The sequence below is a fragment of the Tetrahymena thermophila genome, assembly GCF_000189635.1.
Source record: "Tetrahymena thermophila SB210 genomic scaffold scf_8254548, whole genome shotgun sequence".
Taxonomy (NCBI): Eukaryota; Ciliophora; class Oligohymenophorea; order Hymenostomatida; family Tetrahymenidae; genus Tetrahymena; species Tetrahymena thermophila.
Genome location: NW_002476319.1, coordinates 642,359 through 663,128, shown reverse-complemented (window position 1 = coordinate 663,128; position 20,770 = coordinate 642,359). Strand labels below are relative to the sequence as shown.

Genomic DNA, 20,770 nt, shown 5'->3' with positions numbered 1-20,770 from the left:
TCTGATCATAAATTAATTACAATATAATTACATACATGCAAAGAAACATACCAATATATTATGAGTATTTGAAACTATATAATTTGGTGTAGAATTTTGATCAATCATAACTAATATCTAAATTTCAGCGTTGAATCAAAGCAATTGTTTCATAAAATCTAAATTTCAACTTTTTGAATCAAATTATTTCTAAAGCTGAAAAATAAATTAAAATTTTGAGATAAAAGTATTTCGTTAAGAATTGATTCTCTCAAGTTTAATAAAAAACCTTCAATTAATATTTGTATTTGTTTATGAACAAAATAAAATGATTGAATTAATTAAAAAAATTCATTAACCAATCGTTTTAAATATTTTGACATTTTCATATAAAATAAATCGAAAATAAATATTTTTTTAATTATTTTACTAAAAAATCTTAAATACTTTATTTATACCTGCTAAATATTAAGTATCGCCAAGTAAATTATGCTATATAAACAAACGAAGATAAGACATATTAAAAATCGATGTGGGTAAAAATGTAAATATAAACAATGAAAATAAAATAGAAATACATAAAATTTAAAATAAAATAAAATAAAATAAATCAACATTTTTTTTCTTCAAATGATTCTTATTTTGGTTATTACTTAGATTCGGTTTATATTACCTCAATATACTCTTATTCTTGGTAAAGGTCTTTATTACTCTTGTTGAGATTGCTGTTCTTTCCCTTTTGATACTTATTTCCTTTATACTTATTATACTTTTTATCATTACTTTATAATAGGTTATTAGTGCCTTTGTTGCTGTTATTATTATTTGTAGGCTTTTAATTCTAATAGGCAGGTTTCTGATTATCATCACAAGGAGTTTATTCTTGGTAAGATTTTGTTTTGCCTCTCTAAAATGTAGTATGCAACGATTTTTAGTTTTTATCAATATCAATTTCTGATAAGTTATCTAATCTATTTTTGGCTATTTTTTATGTGTCTTTAAAAATATCGTTTGGGTCTTCAACATATTATTTTTAAATTTTATTTTTCAAAGAAATTGTGTTATTGTTATTATTATTGTCATCATCTTAGATTGGTATTTCTCCTATTTCAGATTAAGACTTATTATTTTTTTTCTTTGGATGCCTTTTTCCATCATTTTTTTTATAGTTTTGCTTTTCTAGTTGCTAATCTTTTATTGGCTAACTTTCAAGTAATTAAGAAAATCCAGCTTTTTCATTTGATTCTTCTTTGATCTCTTATACACTTTCTTCTATGATTATTGAATTTAACTAAATATTTCTAGTTTTCTTCTTATATTTTGGTCTAGGTTTTGGAGCTTTTTCAGCTTATATTTCACCATTAGAAGAAGTTGGGGATTTTACTTTAGCAAAAGATTTAGTTTAATTTTTCTATTTTTTATCAATAGCTTTATTGATTATTATTGACTATGTTATTTCTATTGGGTAGGATTTAGTAAGCTAAATTTAATCTTAGGAAGTTAATTAAGACGAATCTAAGTTTGATTATCCTTTTTATTGCTTTTTTTAAGCAGATTTTCTTAATTTCTTGCTTTCAGCACTATTGTTTCCATTTTCTTCATCGCTAGCCTGTTAGTGTTAGCTAATAGGACTACTTACAACTATTTCTGTTTAGGAACTCATTTTTCTCCTTGATTAATTAATTGAATTTTGATATTCCTTTTGAATCTACATATTCTTTTTCACTTCTAGTATCTATAGTTTTGTTTAAATTCTAAGATTTTAATATTTTTTATAGTTTTCAATTTGATGAACTTGTTTATAATATTTTTCTAACATTTTAAGACTGTTCATTTTTGAGAATAAGTCATTGCTTTTATCAGCAAGTTCAAGAGCTTAAAGAAAGTAAGATTCTGATTTTTCATAATCTCCTTTTTTCAAATAAATAATACCAAAGTTTCTTAAACAAGAAATAATTTAATTATGAAAAGGATTGTTTTTTTGATAAAGTCTTAATCTCATTTAATAGCATTATTCTTAATTTTAAAGTGCTTATTCGTGGAAACCAATTTTACTTTCTAGAAGAGATATCGAGTTCAAACTATTTGAAATAAACCTGTGGTCAACTTGGTTATGTATTTTTAATCTAATCTCCAAACATTTGTTTTGAAGCTCTAAGGCCTACAAATCTTAGTTTTACTGTTTCAAAATATGAGACTTAATGTTCAAGCATGAAGCAAGCTGCTTATTCAGTCTTTCTCCATACATTTACTTACCTTTCTAAATAGCTGCATCTATATACTCTAGTGCTTTATTATTATGCCTTAAAAAGAGACTTGCTTGAGAAAGCTTAATGAGAGTTAGCTAAATCATATTATTTAAGTCTTCGAATTCTATTTCACTCTCATTTAGATTAGTTTAGCTATTCTAATTTAAATTTTCTTTTTTTAAGCATTCAAAAATTTGTAAAGCCTATTTTAAATATTTAAGACCATTGCTATAGGAATTAATTTCTACATAAAGTCTCCCAATGACTTAGCAAATATAGCCATACAGAGAGTCTCTTTGAAGCTAAATCTTAAAGGTTTCTTTATTTTATTGAACTTACTCAAAAACCATTTCTTTGTACTTATTTCTGGCATCTTTTGACATTTATAGAGATGACATCACATCACCCTTAGTATTTAATAAAATAGAATACTAAATAGTAGCTAAAATAGCCTCTCTATTGTTCCTCCATTTAGTAGAAGAAAATAAATTTAAAAGCTTTTTATTCCAAAAAATAGCTTTATCAAGTTCACCCTTTTCATTTAACAATATTATACTCTCTTTTATGACCCTTACTTTTGTATAAACATTTTCTTCTGAAAGTTGTTTATTATCTAATTTGCCTTTTTCTTCACCCAATAATACCTTAAATTATCTCTCGTATGAAGACTCCAATTTATGAAATATTTCAAGAGCTCTCTGATCTTATCCCAAACTGTATAAAATTTCAAAAAGTTCTTAAAGTTAGTCTTCACTTTACTCATTTATAAATTTTTCTTTCTTCATTTAAATAATATTCTAAATTAACTCCTTCATTTAGTCACTTAATTTTAAATAATTCTATGTAATATCAAAGTGGCAGTATTTTTGTTTATATTCATCTATCTTAAAAGGGTCAATCAAACACAAGCTATTCAATGGATTGATAATAGATTCATTTACTATTTATTTTTATAAAAACAATTAAATATTTTTATTCATAATAAATAAAAAATTGAATTATTTTTTCATCAAAATTGTTTATTTGTTCTTTTTTGTGAAATTATATAAAATTAAAAATTTTTTTAACAAATAATTTATTTATTTATTTGAGGAGCTTTCTAATATTGCTTACCCTCGTAATTTAAGTATGATTAAACTGATTTATTTATATATTTAAATATAAAAGAATAAATTTAATATTACACTAATCTTCGTTAATAGTTTTTTCAATCAAATCTAAATCTCCTTTGAAGTCAACTACTTTTTGCATAAGTGAAGCAAGTCTTGGATATTTTGATTTAATAAATTCTATTCCAAAATCAAGTTCAGGATATTATTTAAAGTTATTAACATCTTCTCTTTCGAAGCATATTATAATCCAAATTGAACGGATGATTGCGAATATTTCACAAATATTAACTTCTACTTCGCTGAGTACATACTCTTTCATTACAATCATATCCAAATATTCAGGGTGATAAAACTAATCAGAATAAAATTCATAGTACTCTTTTTCTTCGAATCCAGCAGCTCCCAAGTCAATATATTTAACCATATAGTGATTAAATACATTTTCTACTGAGAAGAGCATTAAATTATGAGGCTTTATATCACCATGAAAGAATTTGTTTCGTCTAAATGCTATAAGGCCATGAATTAGTTATCTAAATATTTTAATTAGGTGGTCTTGTTCCCAACATATCTAGTTTTTAGGAAACGAAGTATTATAGTTTTTCATATGAATGTACATCTCATAGAGATTACAGCAACCCATTTGCATTTTTATTTATCTCTAGCTCCTGTCTTCATCAAGCATCAAGTTGATATAGTCGTGAAGTCCAGTATGCTCTTATAAAAATTTATAAATCTTAGACTCTCTGTCAAACTCTTATATCCTTGCAAATTCTTTTAATGCTATAATATTGTTATTGTTTTTATCAAGAAATGTTGCCACTTTTCCTTATCCACCGTTTCCTAATATTTCCAATATTAAATAATCGTTTGCCAATCTTTTTTTCCAGCTTTTTTATTATAAATCGTTATCTATTTTTTAATAATTAAGTTTGCTGCTGTCATCTTCTTCATCTTCATATTCGACTTCTTCATCGTCTTCATCTTCTTCCACTTCATTTTCTTCATCTTCTTAGCTATCTTGTTTAGATTCTAACTTATTTAGCTGCAGATTTAAGGAGCACTTAGATTTCATTCTTTCAAGCTGCTTTGATAAAATTCTATGCTAAGAAACACTGCTGTTGAAGAAAAAAGATCTGTTTGTTTATCTGGAAGTGCTTACTTTTCCTATATTTTCAAATTCATCTTCTTTTGATATATTAGAATCAGTTACTTCACTGCTTTGTTGATAAAGAGAACCATCTTAATTATATTCAAAACTTATTTCATTTGATTTTGCTTGGATTTCCGATAGAGATTCACTCCCATTCACTTCGCTATTTTTCTTTTTAAGCCTTTTATTGTGTGTAATGTCTTATTCCATGCTTATCATGGTATATTCACTGCCATGGCCTTCTAAAATATTTTAGTTTAAATCACATTTTTCCTCATCCTATTTGCTTAAATTTTAAGAAGGGAATTCTTAAGCTTTATAGTTAAGCTTTTTCCTATTTCTTTTGTTTAAAGTGATATCAAATTTAGAGTTAAAAGGTTGGCTATCTAATTCATTTAAGCTAGCACTTTATTCGTTTTAAATTCGTTCCATAGTTTTTTCTTTGTTTTCATCTGGATTTTGATAAATCATACAAATAATTGTTAAAGTTTTACCTACTTAAATGTTTATTGATAAATATCAATTTATATTAAATTTTGATAAACTACAAGATTAACAAATATTCTTATTATTTTACCTTGTGATCATAAAAAAACTAGTTTTTTTTGCAATTGTTTTAGCATTTTTAAGAGATGAATAATGATTATTCATGTATATACAAATATATTCGACAAAATCTACATGATATTACATAATTATTTTTGAAATTTACCTTTAATTAGTATACAATTACAATAATAGTATTTTTTTAACAATTTGATATCAGGTTCTTTAAATTAATGATATTTAATTAGGTCTATTAATCTAATTATACATTTTCATATCTAAAATAAGATAATTTTATCAGATTTTATGATTATTTTATTCACTCTTTTACATTTATTCTACATTTTTAATTTTCATTAATCTAAAAAATTTTAATAATAAGCATAAAACCTTTTATGTAAAAACTATTCATGAAAAATATTTTAATTTGATATTGTATTATCACTTAATTATTTTTTGAAAATTAATTAAAAAACTAAGTTACAATATCTATGGGCAGTAAATAGCTTTTAAATATTTAAAATTTTACCAAAAAAATATAAATGTAAGCAATTCTAATTAATAGATGTATTTTAATTTGTTTAAACTTTATTTGCTTACTTTAAGTAATTTTTTATTTTTATAAAATGAATTATTAGTTTTTTTGTTAAAAAAGGCTTATAGACATATAGTTTTATAAGATATTTACTATTTATTATTCAATTCTAATAAAGATATATCTATCAGTCAATCAATCAAATATAATCAATTAATCTTAAAAACCTTTCTTCAATCTAAATTTGTTGAATTAGATAGCTAGCTATATATAAATAGGATTGATTAAAAATAAATGAGTTCAAGCAGAGAGAGAAAAAGATCAGAGTAAACTTATTTGCATGATCAAAAATAATTAAGCATGGAATTAAAAACCATTTTATAAAGTTCTAGATCTAAAAAGGACAAAAAAGACAAGAAAGATAAAAAGGAGAAAAAGGACAAGAAAGATAAGAAAGAGCATAAAGAACATAAAGAAAGAAGAGACTCAAGGGAAAAAAAGTCTAAAAAAGAATCAAAAGACCGTAGAGATAGAAAAGAAAGTAGGGATAGAGAAGAAAAGAAGGATAAAAAAGATAAAAAGGATAAAAAGAAAAGGTAAATTTTAAATTATTATGAAATAGTGCTCATGATTTTATATCAATAATAGAGATAAATCTGAAGATAGAAAAAGGAGAAGTAACTCTTATCATTAAAAAAGGTAATCACTTAGCAATAAATAAGCTTTGAGCAATTAGCAGTAAAATTTTATTTAAAGAAAAAGGTCTTCTACTAAGAGTAGCTCTAGAGGCAGAAAAAGATCTCAGCCTTAAAGAGGGTACTTATTAAAAAATAGTAAATTAGGTTTTATCATAAAATATTTTCAATATATTCAATAGGTAAAATTTTGGATTTGCGTTTGATAGTCCTCCAAAAGAAATCACATAGAAAGAAGAACCTGCATAAAGTTAAGAAGTCGTTAATGACTTTTCAAATGTCATAAACAATCCTAATTTTAATCCTAAGTTCAAAGAATTATTTATGAAGTTATAGAATAGCAAACTGCCTGATTTATAAAATTCAAAGTGCGATAGAAAACTTTATATAGGAAATATTCCTCCTGGTTTATAGCCAGTTAAAGTAATTTCTAAAAACAAAAATATTTTCAAATATTAAAATATTTAAAAAATTAGTGTTAATTGATGATCAACAGTGCTCTAAAGCAACTCAAAGTCAATTAAGAAGTAATTAATTAATTAATTTATATAAATTAATAGATTAAATTATATATTTTTATTTTAAAATACTTAGACGGTAAATTTAAGTTCTTCACACAGAATTCATAAGTTCTTTAAAATTAAGTTTATTAAATTTAATTTTTATATATTAGCCTGGTGATTCTTGCGTCAGTATATGGATAAGTCCAGAAGGTACCTTCTTTTCTTTTCTTTAATTATTAATATTAAAGATTTTCTTTAATTGAAGTTAATTTATTTAATTTAAGGGAATTATGGTTTTGCAGAGTTTAGAACACCTGACGAAGCAACAAAAGCTCTTAATGCATTAGTTAATGTAACATTATTGGGATAACCATTAAAGGTAGGGAGACCTGCACAATATACAAAATCTTCAACTGAAGTTTCATCAAGTGGAGGTGATTAAATTTTACATTTTCTATCTAGAATATTAATTCAATTTTTTATATTTTAGCCAATTCTGGTGCAACTGGTTTTTCTTCAAGTGGTCGTTTTGATATTCTTAGTTTGTTAGATCCTAATGGTAAAAACAATAAAAAATTTATTTTTATTTATGCTTAAGTATTTATTTATTTTTCTTTAGGCTAAAAAAAGGACTAAGAAGAAGCTGAAGGTGCATAATAAGCTGCAAATTTAACTTTGATCCCAGGATTAGAGGCTGCTCCACCTGTAACAAATAAAAATGTAAAATATTAATTAGATTGGAAATTATGATGGTATTAATTAAAAAAAAAATTAGATGATAAGTTTAAAAGTGTAAATACCAACTAGAATCCTTGTTTTACACAATATGATTGCAGATGGTGAATTAATTATTGATGAAGAATTCAGATAAATAGAAGAAGATGTAAAAGAAGAATGTTCAAAGCATGGTAAAGTAGTAAAAATAACTATTCCAAGACCTAGCGATTCAAATGAATAAGTAAAAGGCTAAGGCCGTATTTTTGTAGAATATGAAAATACTGATGCAGCAAGAGATGCAAGAAGAGTAAAAAAAACAATTTATATATTTAATCTATTTTTCAACTAATATTTTTTTAAAAAAGGATCTAAATGGTAGATTATTTAACAATAGAACTGTTCAAGTATAATACTTCAGCGAGCAAAAATATTTAGATGGGGAACTGGATTTTAGAATAAGATGAGAATGGAAATTGATTGAATTACATAGTTACTAATCTTAGTTAGTTAGTTAACATACATTCATATTATTTATATTAACTTTTATTAACTAGAATATAAAGTTATTCCATTATTTATTTTAATATCTTAAATTAAAAATTTTATTGTACAAAAAAGAAAGCTCTACCTTTTTGATATTTAATAACGATTTCTTCTTAGTATGGATTCCATTCATAGCTTCTCGATTATTACCATAGAACAACATTTAAATCAATTTATTAATTAATTAATGAATCAATCAGCAAATATGAATTCAATATTTTTAATTATTAGCATATTTTCAAAAAGAAGTCAATTATTTATTCATTCTATCAACCAATAAAACAGCAAATCAATAAATAAATAAATAATTAAATGAATTAATGAATTATCTACTTATCTCAAAAGATTCAAACAAACAAACTTAATATCTAACAGATTTATTAATTTTATTATTTTATAAATAGTAAATGAAATTGAAGATTATGAATTACTAATATTTATTAATTATAAATAATTTATTGATGGTTGTGGTAGATACTATTGTAAATGTAGTTTATTACTTTAAAATCAAATTAAAATTTAATCATATTTCAAGGCATTCATTCTATTTTTTATTTATTTTTGGGTGCAACGAAAACAGATCAAACAAACAAACAAAAAAACAAATAAAAAAATAAACAAATAAACAGCTCTAAACGAATATTTCTAAATTTCTAAATTCACAATTTAATTAAAAAAAATTAAAATATATTGTAAATCTTCTCTTTATTGTATTTTACAAGTATGAGTTCAGAGTGTGTTAAGGTTATGGTCCGTTGCAGACCTATGAATAAGGATGAAAAATCCAAAAACTGCTAATCATGTATCAGCATAGATTAGGATAACAACTAGGTTATTTTATCAAAGCCAGGAGAAAGTGACAAATAAAAAATCCATGCATATGATGATGTTTTTGCACCTGATTCTACTTAACAATAAATTTATGAATCAACAGCTTTTCCTTTAGTGGAAAGTGTATTTGAGGGTTATAATGGAACTATATTTGCTTATGGATAGACAGGTAACTATGATAATTTTTATTATTCCAGCTTTACATTAAATTATTTTAACAAATTTTATTGCTTTTTACATTTAATAATAAAAATAATCAATAGGATGTGGTAAAACTCATACAATGATGGGAGATCCATCTGATGAACAAAACAAAGGTATTATACCTAGGACTTTTTCTCACATAATTTAAGTTATAGAAAACGAAAGCAAGAAAGAGTTTTTAGTCCGCTGCTCATATATCGAAATTTATAATGAAGAAATACATGATTTGCTTTCTAAAGATATTAAAGCTAGATATGAGCTAAAAGAGTCTCCTGAAAAGGGGATCTTTATTAAAGATTTAAATAAAGTAATTGTTAAATCAGTCAAAGAAATGGAAAATTTAATGAATATTGGAAACAAAAATCGCTCTACAGGTAAATATAATTAAATAAATTGCTTTAATATTTAGAAATTATTGAGTCTGATTTCTGTTAGATTCTTGTAATTTGAATATAAAAAATAATAAGAATAATATGATTGATATTTTGCTTATGATTCTTATCATAAAGTTGAAATAAAATTATTTAATTGACTATTTGCTATTGTTTGAGATAAATTAATATTTTTAATATATTTATTAATTAGGAGAGACTGCAATGAATAAAGATTCTTCTAGATCTCATTCTATATTTACTATTTATATTGAAATTAGTGAAGATGATGGGAAAGGAGGCTAGAAGATAAAAGCAGGTAAACTTAATTTAGTAGATTTAGCTGGTAGTGAAAGATAAAGTAAGACATAAGCAACAGGAGATAGATTAAAAGAAGCTAATAAAATTAATTTATCTTTAAGTGCTTTGGGAAATGTTATTTAGGCTCTAGTTGACGGAAAGCATTAACATATTCCTTATAGAGATTCCAAATTAACGAGACTATTGTAAGATTCTCTTGGTGGTAATACTAAAACAGTAATGATTGCTGCTATTTCTCCTGCTGACTATAACTACGATGAAACTATGGGTACACTGAGATACGCTTCACGTGCCAAAAATATTCAAAATAAACCTAAAATTAACGAAGATCCAAAAGATGCACTCCTCAGAGAGTACGCAGAAGAAATCAACAGACTTAAGAATATGTTATAAAATAATAATGGGAAGTAAGGTGATTAAGATAATAATGACTAAACAAGAAATATGTCTGAAAGTCATAAAAAAATTCATATAGAAGAAATTGAGAAACTAAAAGAGGCTCATAACGCTCTGAACAAAGATAAATAGAAAATGGAACTGGAGCTAAAAGAGCAGTAAGAAAAAGTAAAAGAAGAAATGGAGCAAAGATTGAAAATGTAATAACTTTTAGAAGAATTCCAAAAAAATAAAATGGTTGGTGGTAATGGAGGAGATGAAAAAGAAAAGAAGGTTTATTAGGATTTAAAAAAGAAATTGAAAAAGCAATAAAAAGAACATGAAAAACTAATTTAAGATAATAAAAAAAAAGAAGAAGAAATGCTCGAGGCAGAAAAAAACTATTAAAATTTGTAGGAAGAAGTTGAAGCATAAAGAAAAATAATAAAAAAGCTAAAAAATAAATACAAACAATCTTCTTAAGAAATCGAAGATTTGGAAAGAGAACACAGAGAAGAGAAAGAAGAAATTTTAGAGTCAGTAAGAATACTTGAGAAAGAAAATAAATTGCTAAATGCTGTTATTGATATGGTTTTCAAAAAAGAAGAGTTTGAGAATATCAGAGTAATTTATTTTTAACAAATTAAAATAAAGAGCAAGTATTCTTCTTATTTCATTTATATTTTTTAAAATAATAGAGTTTATCCTAATGGAATGACACAAAAAATTGCTATGTTGTTCCTCCTTTCTATTTTAAAAATAAAGAATTAAGATTGCCTAAACTACCTGCTACATAAGGTAACATTTATTTATTATTTTGCTTGTTTTATTACTAAATTTACCTTGCTATTTTAAAAAAATTTTTTTCTTTGTTAACCAGCTATGGAATAAGTTGAAGTGGAAAAAGATTCAAGAATACTTCAAATAGAAAATAAAAATGAAGTGAAGAATGCCAAAAATAGAAAAGTGAGAGAAAAGTCTTCTATTATAGATGATCACTCTTTGGAAAACTCACCAACTTAAGCTAAAAAACCAAAAAAGAACACATCAAATATTGAATAAGACTTAAAAGGTAGATAACAACAACAACTATTACAATCTAAAAAATCTTTAATGGACATGACTAATAATTATTTACAAAGTAAACTAGATAATGTTTATACTTACGTTTTCTAATATTTAAATAAAAAAGGTAAAGAATAAAGATTTGGTACAGGAAATTATGGCGGTTACTCATTTAAAGAAGAATTATAACCTTTAGCTCCTCCTAAAGTAATTAAAAAAAACATAAATGGTATCTAGTTGAATCCTCTACAAACAAACCCAAATACAAATAATATTCTTGAAATTATAGAAAAATAGAATGCAACTCCTAACTAAAACGAAATTAAAAGAAATCCTAAAAGTAAATTATTTAAAAATAATTAACTAATTAAATTATTATAATTATCTTAAACATAGCATAACCACTACTACCATTAAATTTTACTTAACAAAGCAGCAAAAGTGTGGAATCGAGATACTGAATAATATAAATGAAAACTGAAGCACATATACAAGCAAGCACATACGCATGCACACATAATTATATGCAAAAACAAAGAATTTTAGAATAAATTAACATATTACTGATTTCAATAATATTATAAAAATTATACTTTACTAAATAATACTGGTAATTTTATATAGCTTTATCAAATTTAATCTATTCAAAATTTAATAAAAGTAAGCATCTTTTATTCATAATTCTTTCAACAAAATTTTTATCTATAAAATTAATAAAAAAATAATTGAATTTATTTTGTTTATTTTGTTTATTTAATAATTTAACTAGAATTCTTAGAAAATAGAATAAAATAATATTTTTTTAAGAGAATAAAAAGTTTATATATTTTGTTTTGTTTGAATTTTCATCTTTTATATTTTAAACAAAAATAAATTCATTAACACTGGATAAAAATTATACAATTAAAGAATACCACTCAATATATTCATAATAGTGGTAGTAATATTTGATTTACTAGTAATAGTAATATAACTATACTTTTTCTATTTTTTTTGAATTTATTTATTTATAATACAAAAGTCCTTTCAATATTTATCAAAAATAGGCAAATTTCATAGTCTAAAAGTCTATATTTAGCACTCTTTTGATATTTTCTCAAGTTGGATTAAATTACATAATTAAAGAAAAATATAAATTCATAAAAAATGGTAGTTATATCCTGACCTTTCAACCTTTTATAAAAAAGAAGCATATTTCACATTCTAAAAATCTATATTTAGCTCAGTTTGATTAAGAAAAATTAACTTAATAATTTGTGTAAATATTCTTAACTCTCATTTAAAAATTCATTAATTTGCAATACTGCTTTTTAATTTGGATTAATTTGTGTAAATCTAATTATTTATTACCAACTAGATTCAAACATTTCAAAATTTAATAAAAGAAAAAGTAATTATTTAGGTAGGAGTCATCATAAATAAATGAATTTCCTTGTTTCAAAGCTATCAGGGCTGAGAGTTTTGTGTGGCGAAACTATCAACAACTGCTTACCCATACATAAGTTATTTTAGCAGGATACTGAATAGAATTTAGATGAAGATGGGCAATAAAGACAAGCATAAGATGAGGGTTTTCAATAGTCATCAATTGAAAGATAAAATAACAAATAGGATGTTAAAGTGGAAGAGGATGAGGAAGAAGAGAGTAAGCACTTCAATGAATCTACTAAAAATTCATATACAAATTCAAAAAGCGAATATGAAATGTAACACAATAATTTTGTTGATAAAGACGAATACGATGTTCCATTTGATGCTGTGAATAATATGTCAAATTAAAATTAAAATATATTTGAAGCTCCTGTAAATGTAGTTAATACCCAACCAAAGGCATCAAAAAAACCAATGTTAGGCATGATAGATGAAGATAAAATATAGAAAGTTGAAGTAAATAAGAAAATTATATCAAAATGAGCTGTTTTAATCATTAAAATAAATTAAATTAGAAAAATGATCCTGTAGATGAAGTTGATTACTTTTCTTAGATGAACATGGGAACTGTAAGTGTTGATAACAACACTAAAGCAGCTGCCAAAACTGTTAAAAAAGCCTCTAAAAAGAAAGTTTAAGAAGTCAAACCTGATGACCTCTTCTAAGATTAGTAATAAGTATAAAGCTAATTTAATAAGTAATTAAAAAAATTTTTAATTTTGGGAAAAGATAAAATAGAAAAAATTAATAAAAAATAATTTTTAGAATAAATGACGATATAGCTGCTGAAGAAATTGAAGGAGCTGCTTGGGGTGCTAATGATGATGATATTGATTTATGAAAGAAAAAATTAAATTCTAAATTAATGTTAATATCAAGATTTTGAAAAAAAGATAATTGTAATGAAAAAGAAAGATTCAAATTGTTAAATAAATAAATATTAAATGTAATTTAACTCTCCTTTATATATTTGTAAAATTACAAAAATATTTCTAAAATATTAATCATATCAAAATATATTTTTTTATATGAGCTTACTTTAATAGTATGAGAAAAATGTAGCTGTTAATATCCGTAACTAACTTTTACATAAAATTTTATTTTCAATCTACAAAATGAACAAAATATTTTAATATTCACTTATTAACAATTTATTTACATATATTTATAACTAAAACAAATTATTATTAAAATTGGTTTGAAGTGATGAAACCTTTAATTTCAAATAATATTGTAATCTAAAAAATACCCAAAGCTAAATAATAAATGACTAAATTTCCAGTAGCAAGAAGCAGAATAAATTAGATACTAAAATTAAATTTTAGTTAGGTTAAACAATATTAATTAAGTATTCATAAATTTTAGATATTAGATTTTTTAACATTATTACTATTCAACGGTTAATTATTTTGTGAGTACATTTATTAGAATATTTATTTTTTCTATAAATTAATATAAAATAAAAGAAATTAAAAGAGGTTTAGAAAAAAGTTTTTAGAATAAAAAATTGAAAACTTTTTATTCAAAAATTAAATCTTGAAAAAACATTTTTATTTTTTGTTTTGTCATGTTCAAAAACTGCTTCAAAACTTTTTTTATTACTTTTAAATTCAAAAAAATATTTGTTATTCTACTAAAAATATATTTCCTGTTCACTAAATAATTATTCTATACAGCTTTAATTTTCCTTAAAAATTAATTATTTTAGCTAATAAAATTATTTTACTTCAATAAAAGAATATTTTTCTAAATTTTACTTATAATTTTTATTTTTAATATAAATATTGTTAATTACTTTTAACTAATTTTATAAGATAAACCACAGTTACTTTCACAATATCTTTATAAAATTAATTTTAGCTTTCATTTTTTTCAGGTAAAAAGTAAATTAATAATTGATTTAATTTAAGAGATTATTTTAATAAAAAGTGAGTCAAATAAAAAATGAAATAAATGAAATATTATAAATTCATTAAAATTAAATATGGAATACAAGTAAATTAAAAGAAACTTATTGACTAAATATATTTAAAATAACACAAGACTTTCAATTCTATATAATATAAATTATTTATTTGTATATGAGTATTAAGATATTAGTAGAAAGTATTATTTTTGTTTTAATTAGTTTTTTCTAAATAATAAATATATTTTTTAATTATTCTTATTTTTCAATTTAATTGAATAAATAGTGAACTATCAAGCTAGATCTTTATCTATATAGACAGTGTTTTACTATTATTTCATAATTAGTAATGTTTAAAGCAAGTGCAACCTCTTTTAAAACTTTCAAATCAAATTGGTCCAAAAAGATTTCTTACATCAAAGAAATAAGGCTGTTTTTTATATCAAAATTGTTTGTTTACTGCTTAATTACTTTAAAAATTTTTGAAAACTTACATGATTTAAAGCAGACTTTGCAGTTATTCTTTTAATAGGATCATAGCAAAGAAGTCTCTATAGCAAATCAACAGCAGCTATATCAACTTCTGAGTTTTAGTTATACTTTTTATATATGTTTTCAATCATTTCACTTAGCTTTTAAGGTCTGAATCTTGGGAATGTAGGTTTATAATCTGTCAAGTCCTTAATGCCAGGCCAGTCATTTTCTGTAGGTGTTCCTAATATCCTTTAATATAATAATAAAGATAATTAAGATAGAAGGTAAAGTAATTTAAAATGAATTCAATTTTACTGGAAAATTTTAAATATTTATCCAATCTCACAATCTCCTTAAAACAATGGCACTCTTGTAATTAATTCATACATTATGCAACCCACTGACCACATGTCTATGGGAGTACAGTAGTCCAATGCACCTAAAAGAATTTCAGGTGGTCTGTACCATAAAGTAACAACTTCTTTTGTGTAAGGTCTTATAGGCATGCAAAATGTTCTAGATAAACCAAAATCTGCGATTTTTACTACTTCTAATTTTTTTAAAAAAGTTTGTTGATATAAATTTTTTTAATTTAAAAGTCTAAATCGACGGTCTCCATTAATTCAATTTTAAATTAAAAATTAAATTAATCAAATTTATTTTCTAAAATTGCAGAAATTTATTTCAAAGCATAATTAACAATTTTACCATTTTTATCAATCAAAATATTTTATGGCTTGAGATCTCTATGCATAATTCTCCTTGTGTGACAAGCTGCAACACCTCTAATTATCTGATAAACTATTTTCTGAAATTAAGTTTAAATACTGATAAGATTTAGATTGTCAATAAAATAAGTACAATTTAAAATAACTTTTAATAAAAAGCAAAAACATTATCTATTAAAATTACTTTAATTGTAAGGGCATCAAGGAATTATCCTGCTACTTTAGTCTTTGAATCTAAAAATTTCTTTAAATCGCTTTCACAGAATTCGAAAACAAGGTAAAGCAAGTTGTTTTGTATAATTATATCTTTTAATCTATAAATAGAAAGTATTATTTTTTATTATTTTTAATGAATAATAGTTACACTACAACGTTTTCGTGATTAATTTCTTTTAGCAAAGATATTTCTCTCAAAGCAGAACTTGGAATTCCATCATTTTCAAGCTGTTTATATTTAAATCATTTAAGAATATTTTAGATAAATAGATAAAATTTTAGATAAAAAATTAATGACTTTTTACCTTAGTTATAGTTTTTTTCAAAGCAACTATTTCGTGTGTTTCTTGGTCCCTAGCTCTAAATACTTCACCATAAGTTCCCTTACCTATAACATTCAATACTTCATATTTTCCTATAAATTTCTCCACTTAATTCTACTCTTAATTATCCATTTACATTTTGTTAGATATTAAAATCAAATTTGTTATTTTGTTTTAAAATTTTAATTTATTCTTTTTTGGAAGCTTAAAAGTTTGAAATCAATTATTTTTTTACAATTCAAACATAGATTTAGGAGGTAAATTAAATCTATTCACTCATTCAATCAATAAATCAATTATCTGATACAAATGCTTTAAATAATATAAATACTCTCTTGGTCTTCTAAGCGTATCTTTTGTTTATATTTGCTTACTTTTTGCATAAGTCTTAATTACCAAAATAATTATTCTTCAATTACTGGTAATAATAATTACTCATTTAGCGAATATTTTAAATACAAGTAAATTGGTTATTCTACAATAAAATTTATTAGCACAACAACAATAAATAAATCTGCTTTAAAAAATAATAAAAGCTAGATTAATACTATCAATATTTCAGTAATAATAAAATATTATTTACAACAGTAGTTAGGGTATGAAATAAATTACAAAAATGATAAAAATTAGTATAAATCTATAAAAAGCAGCCAAATTAGCAAAAATGAGTAAATCATCATTATTGCTTCTCTTTAAACTCTTTAAGACATGCTTCTTATATTAATTCTACGTCAATATCTTCTTTTTCTAAATGAACATATCTAACAGAAGATCCTCTTATAAAGCAGTTTTTAAAATTTGCCTATTTTAATGATAAAAAAATTCAAAATTCAATGTCAAGGTATAATATTTTTGAACTAATTTGAATATTTACAAGTTAAACAGTTTCTTAATCTTGAATATCAACTAAATTGAAATTCATATTTCCATCTACATATGTAATTTTTCCTTTAATCTTCACATCATTCTTTAACTCTACAGTAATGACTGCGTTTTTATCAAGTAAAGTTCTAAAAAATGAAGCAAATAGCTATATTTTATTGAAAACAATGTAAATATTTCAACATAAACTCATATGCTAAATTCGAATTTGTATAATAAATATTATTACTTAACGCTCAGCCATTTAGATTTATATATTTAAAAAATGAATTTTAATTTTAAGCTTGTAATTTCTTGATATGATTAAAGATTTACAATAATAATATTAAGTGTCTCTTTAAAAAAATAATTAACTTTAGAAAGCTTAATTAATTGTTTAATTTATTACAAGATTTATTTGATTCTAATTAAAATACATGCATAAAATAATAAATAATAAAATTTATATTGCAAACATTTTCATGCAACATAACTAATTACTGATTAAAATATTTTATTTTTTTAATTAATAAATGAAAATAAATTTCTATCAAACTCAATTTTTTATTTAAAGATTTTTAAAACACCAAAATTAAATTATTTTTTAAATTTAAACTTAAAGTTTTTATTCATTCATTTATTAATACTTTTTTAAATTTAACTATTTAAATAAATTATTGACTCCTAATTTTGTTGAAAATCAAAAATGTATTTTATAAATAATTTTCTATTAACAGAACTAACTATTTTTACAAATAAAATTACTTTTTTTATCTTAAATTAAATGATCTTATCCTAATAAACCTTTAAAATTAAATTTCCTGTTTATGATGATTTGAATGAAATTAATCTTTTTGAAAACAAAAAAAATATTTTTTTAAATTAATAATTATAATTGAACAACAAATCTTATTTTTAAGGTATCCTTAATTATATTAACTAGTAGGAAAAATAGTTTAACCACCTTTAAATTTAAATAAATCTGTAAAGAATATATGTATTAAATAAATTATTGTATTATGAATAGGTTTTACTATTGAATTAATAGTAACTCAATAATAAAATTAACAATAAAAAATATTAGTTTTTTAATTGAATATCTAATTTAATAAATAACAATTAATCTTTTTTTATTGCTTTTTAAAATATATTTTATTTAATCTGAAAAAAAAAACAGATTGACAGATAAACGACTATGTTCATATCTGAATAAATATAATAAATAAACAAATTGATCATAATTTTATAAACAAGTTTTGTGTTTTATTTACCTAATTTGTAAATTATTTGAATTATAATATTTATTTGATAGAAAAAAATAAATACATTTATTATAAATATTAAAATAATATAATATATTTTTTATTATTATCTTCATCATTGATTTGTTTTAGGAATTTCTTGCTATTGTGGTGATTTTATTTATGAATTTTAAGGAGATTAACGTGATTAATATTATTATTGTTAATCTGATTACTGTGGAGAGTTTTACTATTATGGGTGATTATCGAACACTATTTACTCTTAACTCTATTTCTTAGGAGAACTATCTTGCTTTTATTGCTAATAAAATGATTAATTTTATGACTGTTAATTTGATTGTTGATTAGAAGGATTATTAGACTCTTATTTTGATTATTAAGGTAGACTACTTCTATTTGAAGTATACTATTACTAGGGATTCTGCTATTGTGGAAGCTTTGATGACTAACTTTAATTAAGAGAGTTGTTAAATGTCTATGCATTTGAATTATTTTTTGACCTATTTTAAGCATTAGATTCATAAAATTTATTTTAGCTTTAGCTCTATGAATTATTACTATTATTCTAATTTGACTATTTTTCTGAATTATACTTTTAGTTATTTTAGTATTAATTTTATTAATAAATTTCTTCTTAAATATTATTATTGTTATTATTAAAATGGCTTTAACTTGGAGTGCGATTGCTGTTTCTGTAAAAGTTAGATATTTAATTATTTTTTTAACCATAATTTTCTGTTTAATCATCTTCTTCCAATATTGCTGCATGAGTCAAATTTTATGAACCTCTTATTGAAGAAGGGTGAGAAGTAAAAGTATATTCTCTTTCTTTAGGGTTATGTATATTTGCACTGTGAGACGGTTAATAAGCAGGCATAGAATTACTATTATGAATATTACCAGTATCATATTAATTTATAATTATATCTGCTTCAGATTGATTTAAATAGTTTAAATTATCGTCTCTGTGCCTTTGAGCGTTGTGCCCATTATGATTTATATCGTAAGCACTTTTATTCAAGGTATGTGAATTATTAATTTTCTTAAGTTTTCTTCTATTTTAAGCATTGCTAGATGAGTTTTTAGAATGCTAAATGATAGGAGGGAGGTTAGATGTCTGCTGAGCACTTGCATTCCTTTTTCTTGAAACACTAGGTTTTACTTTTTGCATATGTGCTTTGAGCTTTTCATATTCCTCTATTTCTTTTTAAATTTAAGCTTTGTTTATAAACGATCTCTAATTCAACAATCTTTATGCCAATTATTAATTTTCAGTGTATATTTGCATGGCTGCTTATTTTCTCTTCTGAGACATTGCTCTTAGATTCTATTTATCAGATAAGGGAGCAGTTTGAATTTGCTACTTTATAGTACTTTATTTACCTTCTGAAATTTCAATTAGTTTGTCTAAAAGCATTTAATTCTATTTATTTATCTAGTTTAATCTTTGATTCTCGTTAAAATGCATGTTGAAGGACTTTGCATTATAAATACTTTACTATAACTTGACCATATTCTGATCTATTCCTAAATGTTTTTTTGGGTTCTTTACAATATCAGTCACTTTTTAAACATGCTTTTAATACTATGCTTCTCTCTATTTTTAGATAATGATATTATTATCTACCCACCTTGGTCCATTCATATCTAATCTGAATTCCTTTCAAAAATATAAAATTACAAAATAATAAATAAAGTTTTTCTTTTTATTAACTTTAAAGTCTAAATAATATCAGCTAAAAATTTCAGTTGATAACCTCTTTACTTGAAATTAAAAGTCAAACAAAAGCAAAATCAATAATTAAATTTCAATTTTTACAAAATTAAGAACAGATTATCCTCCACTAGTTTTATAAATACTTTGAAACTAAAAAATTTAATTATTTTTTCTTGCTTTTTTTATCATTGAAAGGTAAATAAGTATAATTCATTTATAAAAATATAAATAACAATTAACAATAAAATAATCAAACTAATTAGAAACATTTTTTTATCATCTTATCCCATTTTAAAAATAATTCACATGTTAAATAAATTAACAATATTTTAAATGACACTAAATTTTTATATTAATTTTTATCACCATTCAAACAAAACAAAACAAATTAAATTTTAATATTTATTAAAAATTATGATCAATTTAAAAGAATTTAAATAAGTATAAGAGAAAATATTTGAATTAAAAAATTATATCTCATATTTTTAAATACATTTATAAATTAATTTAATGATTAGCTTGAAATACTCTTATATCATCTTATTTCCTTTTAATAAAAAATATTTAGAATATTAAATAAATTAAAAATATTTGAAATATTACCAAAAATTTTTTAGCAATTTTTTCCACCATACAAATAAAATAAATTTTAA

At 22.8% G+C, this 20,770-nt stretch overlaps 7 protein-coding genes across 7 annotated transcripts; 3 read left to right on the top strand and 4 right to left on the bottom strand. All coding sequences in view use genetic code 6, as the record gives it.

Annotated features, from left to right (window-relative positions):
• Positions 1-589: 589 nt before the first annotated feature.
• TTHERM_00318740 (kinase domain protein) lies at positions 590-4,964 on the bottom strand (the record flags this gene model as incomplete). The annotated part of the gene is made up of 2 exons (XM_001021456.2): positions 590-3,168; positions 3,413-4,964. 2 exons carry the CDS (start codon positions 4,962-4,964, stop codon positions 590-592), a joined length of 4,131 nt encoding a protein of 1,376 aa, XP_001021456.2.
• A 640-nt stretch (positions 4,965-5,604) lies between these two features.
• Positions 5,605-7,953, top strand: TTHERM_00318730 (RNA recognition motif protein; the record flags this gene model as incomplete). Its single annotated transcript, XM_001021455.2, has 13 exons — positions 5,605-5,900; positions 5,961-6,170; positions 6,223-6,273; positions 6,331-6,390; positions 6,452-6,692; positions 6,746-6,796; positions 6,864-6,866; positions 6,943-6,982; positions 7,057-7,206; positions 7,263-7,331; positions 7,392-7,492; positions 7,548-7,796; positions 7,855-7,953. 13 exons carry the CDS (start codon positions 5,605-5,607, stop codon positions 7,951-7,953), a joined length of 1,620 nt encoding a protein of 539 aa, XP_001021455.2.
• Positions 7,954-8,518: 565 nt separating this feature from the next.
• On the top strand, positions 8,519-11,660 carry TTHERM_00318720 (kinesin motor catalytic domain protein; the record flags this gene model as incomplete). Its single annotated transcript, XM_001021454.2, has 7 exons — positions 8,519-9,032; positions 9,127-9,441; positions 9,653-10,758; positions 10,833-10,932; positions 11,015-11,275; positions 11,327-11,539; positions 11,596-11,660. 7 exons carry the CDS (start codon positions 8,519-8,521, stop codon positions 11,658-11,660), a joined length of 2,574 nt encoding a protein of 857 aa, XP_001021454.2.
• Positions 11,661-12,543: 883 nt separating this feature from the next.
• On the top strand, positions 12,544-13,471 carry TTHERM_00318710 (hypothetical protein; the record flags this gene model as incomplete). The annotated part of the gene is made up of 3 exons (XM_001021453.2): positions 12,544-13,086; positions 13,146-13,327; positions 13,396-13,471. Exons 1-3 carry the CDS (start codon positions 12,622-12,624, stop codon positions 13,469-13,471), a joined length of 723 nt encoding a protein of 240 aa, XP_001021453.1. The 5' UTR covers positions 12,544-12,621.
• Positions 13,472-14,924: 1,453 nt separating this feature from the next.
• TTHERM_00318700 (cyclin-dependent kinase-like protein) lies at positions 14,925-16,415 on the bottom strand (the record flags this gene model as incomplete). The annotated part of the gene is made up of 7 exons (XM_001021452.2): positions 14,925-14,966; positions 15,031-15,259; positions 15,326-15,560; positions 15,719-15,818; positions 15,923-16,052; positions 16,103-16,182; positions 16,260-16,415. The coding sequence occupies 7 exons, from the start codon at positions 16,413-16,415 to the stop codon at positions 14,925-14,927; spliced, it is 972 nt and encodes a 323-aa protein (XP_001021452.2).
• A 538-nt stretch (positions 16,416-16,953) lies between these two features.
• Positions 16,954-17,403, bottom strand: TTHERM_000318699 (U6 snRNA associated-like-Smprotein; the record flags this gene model as incomplete). Its single annotated transcript, XM_012798945.1, has 3 exons — positions 16,954-17,079; positions 17,152-17,307; positions 17,389-17,403. 3 exons carry the CDS (start codon positions 17,401-17,403, stop codon positions 16,954-16,956), a joined length of 297 nt encoding a protein of 98 aa, XP_012654399.1.
• A 1,112-nt stretch (positions 17,404-18,515) lies between these two features.
• On the bottom strand, positions 18,516-19,885 carry TTHERM_000318698 (tetratricopeptide repeat protein; the record flags this gene model as incomplete). Its single annotated transcript, XM_012798944.1, has 2 exons — positions 18,516-19,727; positions 19,784-19,885. The coding sequence occupies 2 exons, from the start codon at positions 19,883-19,885 to the stop codon at positions 18,516-18,518; spliced, it is 1,314 nt and encodes a 437-aa protein (XP_012654398.1).
• Positions 19,886-20,770: the final 885 nt, after the last annotated feature.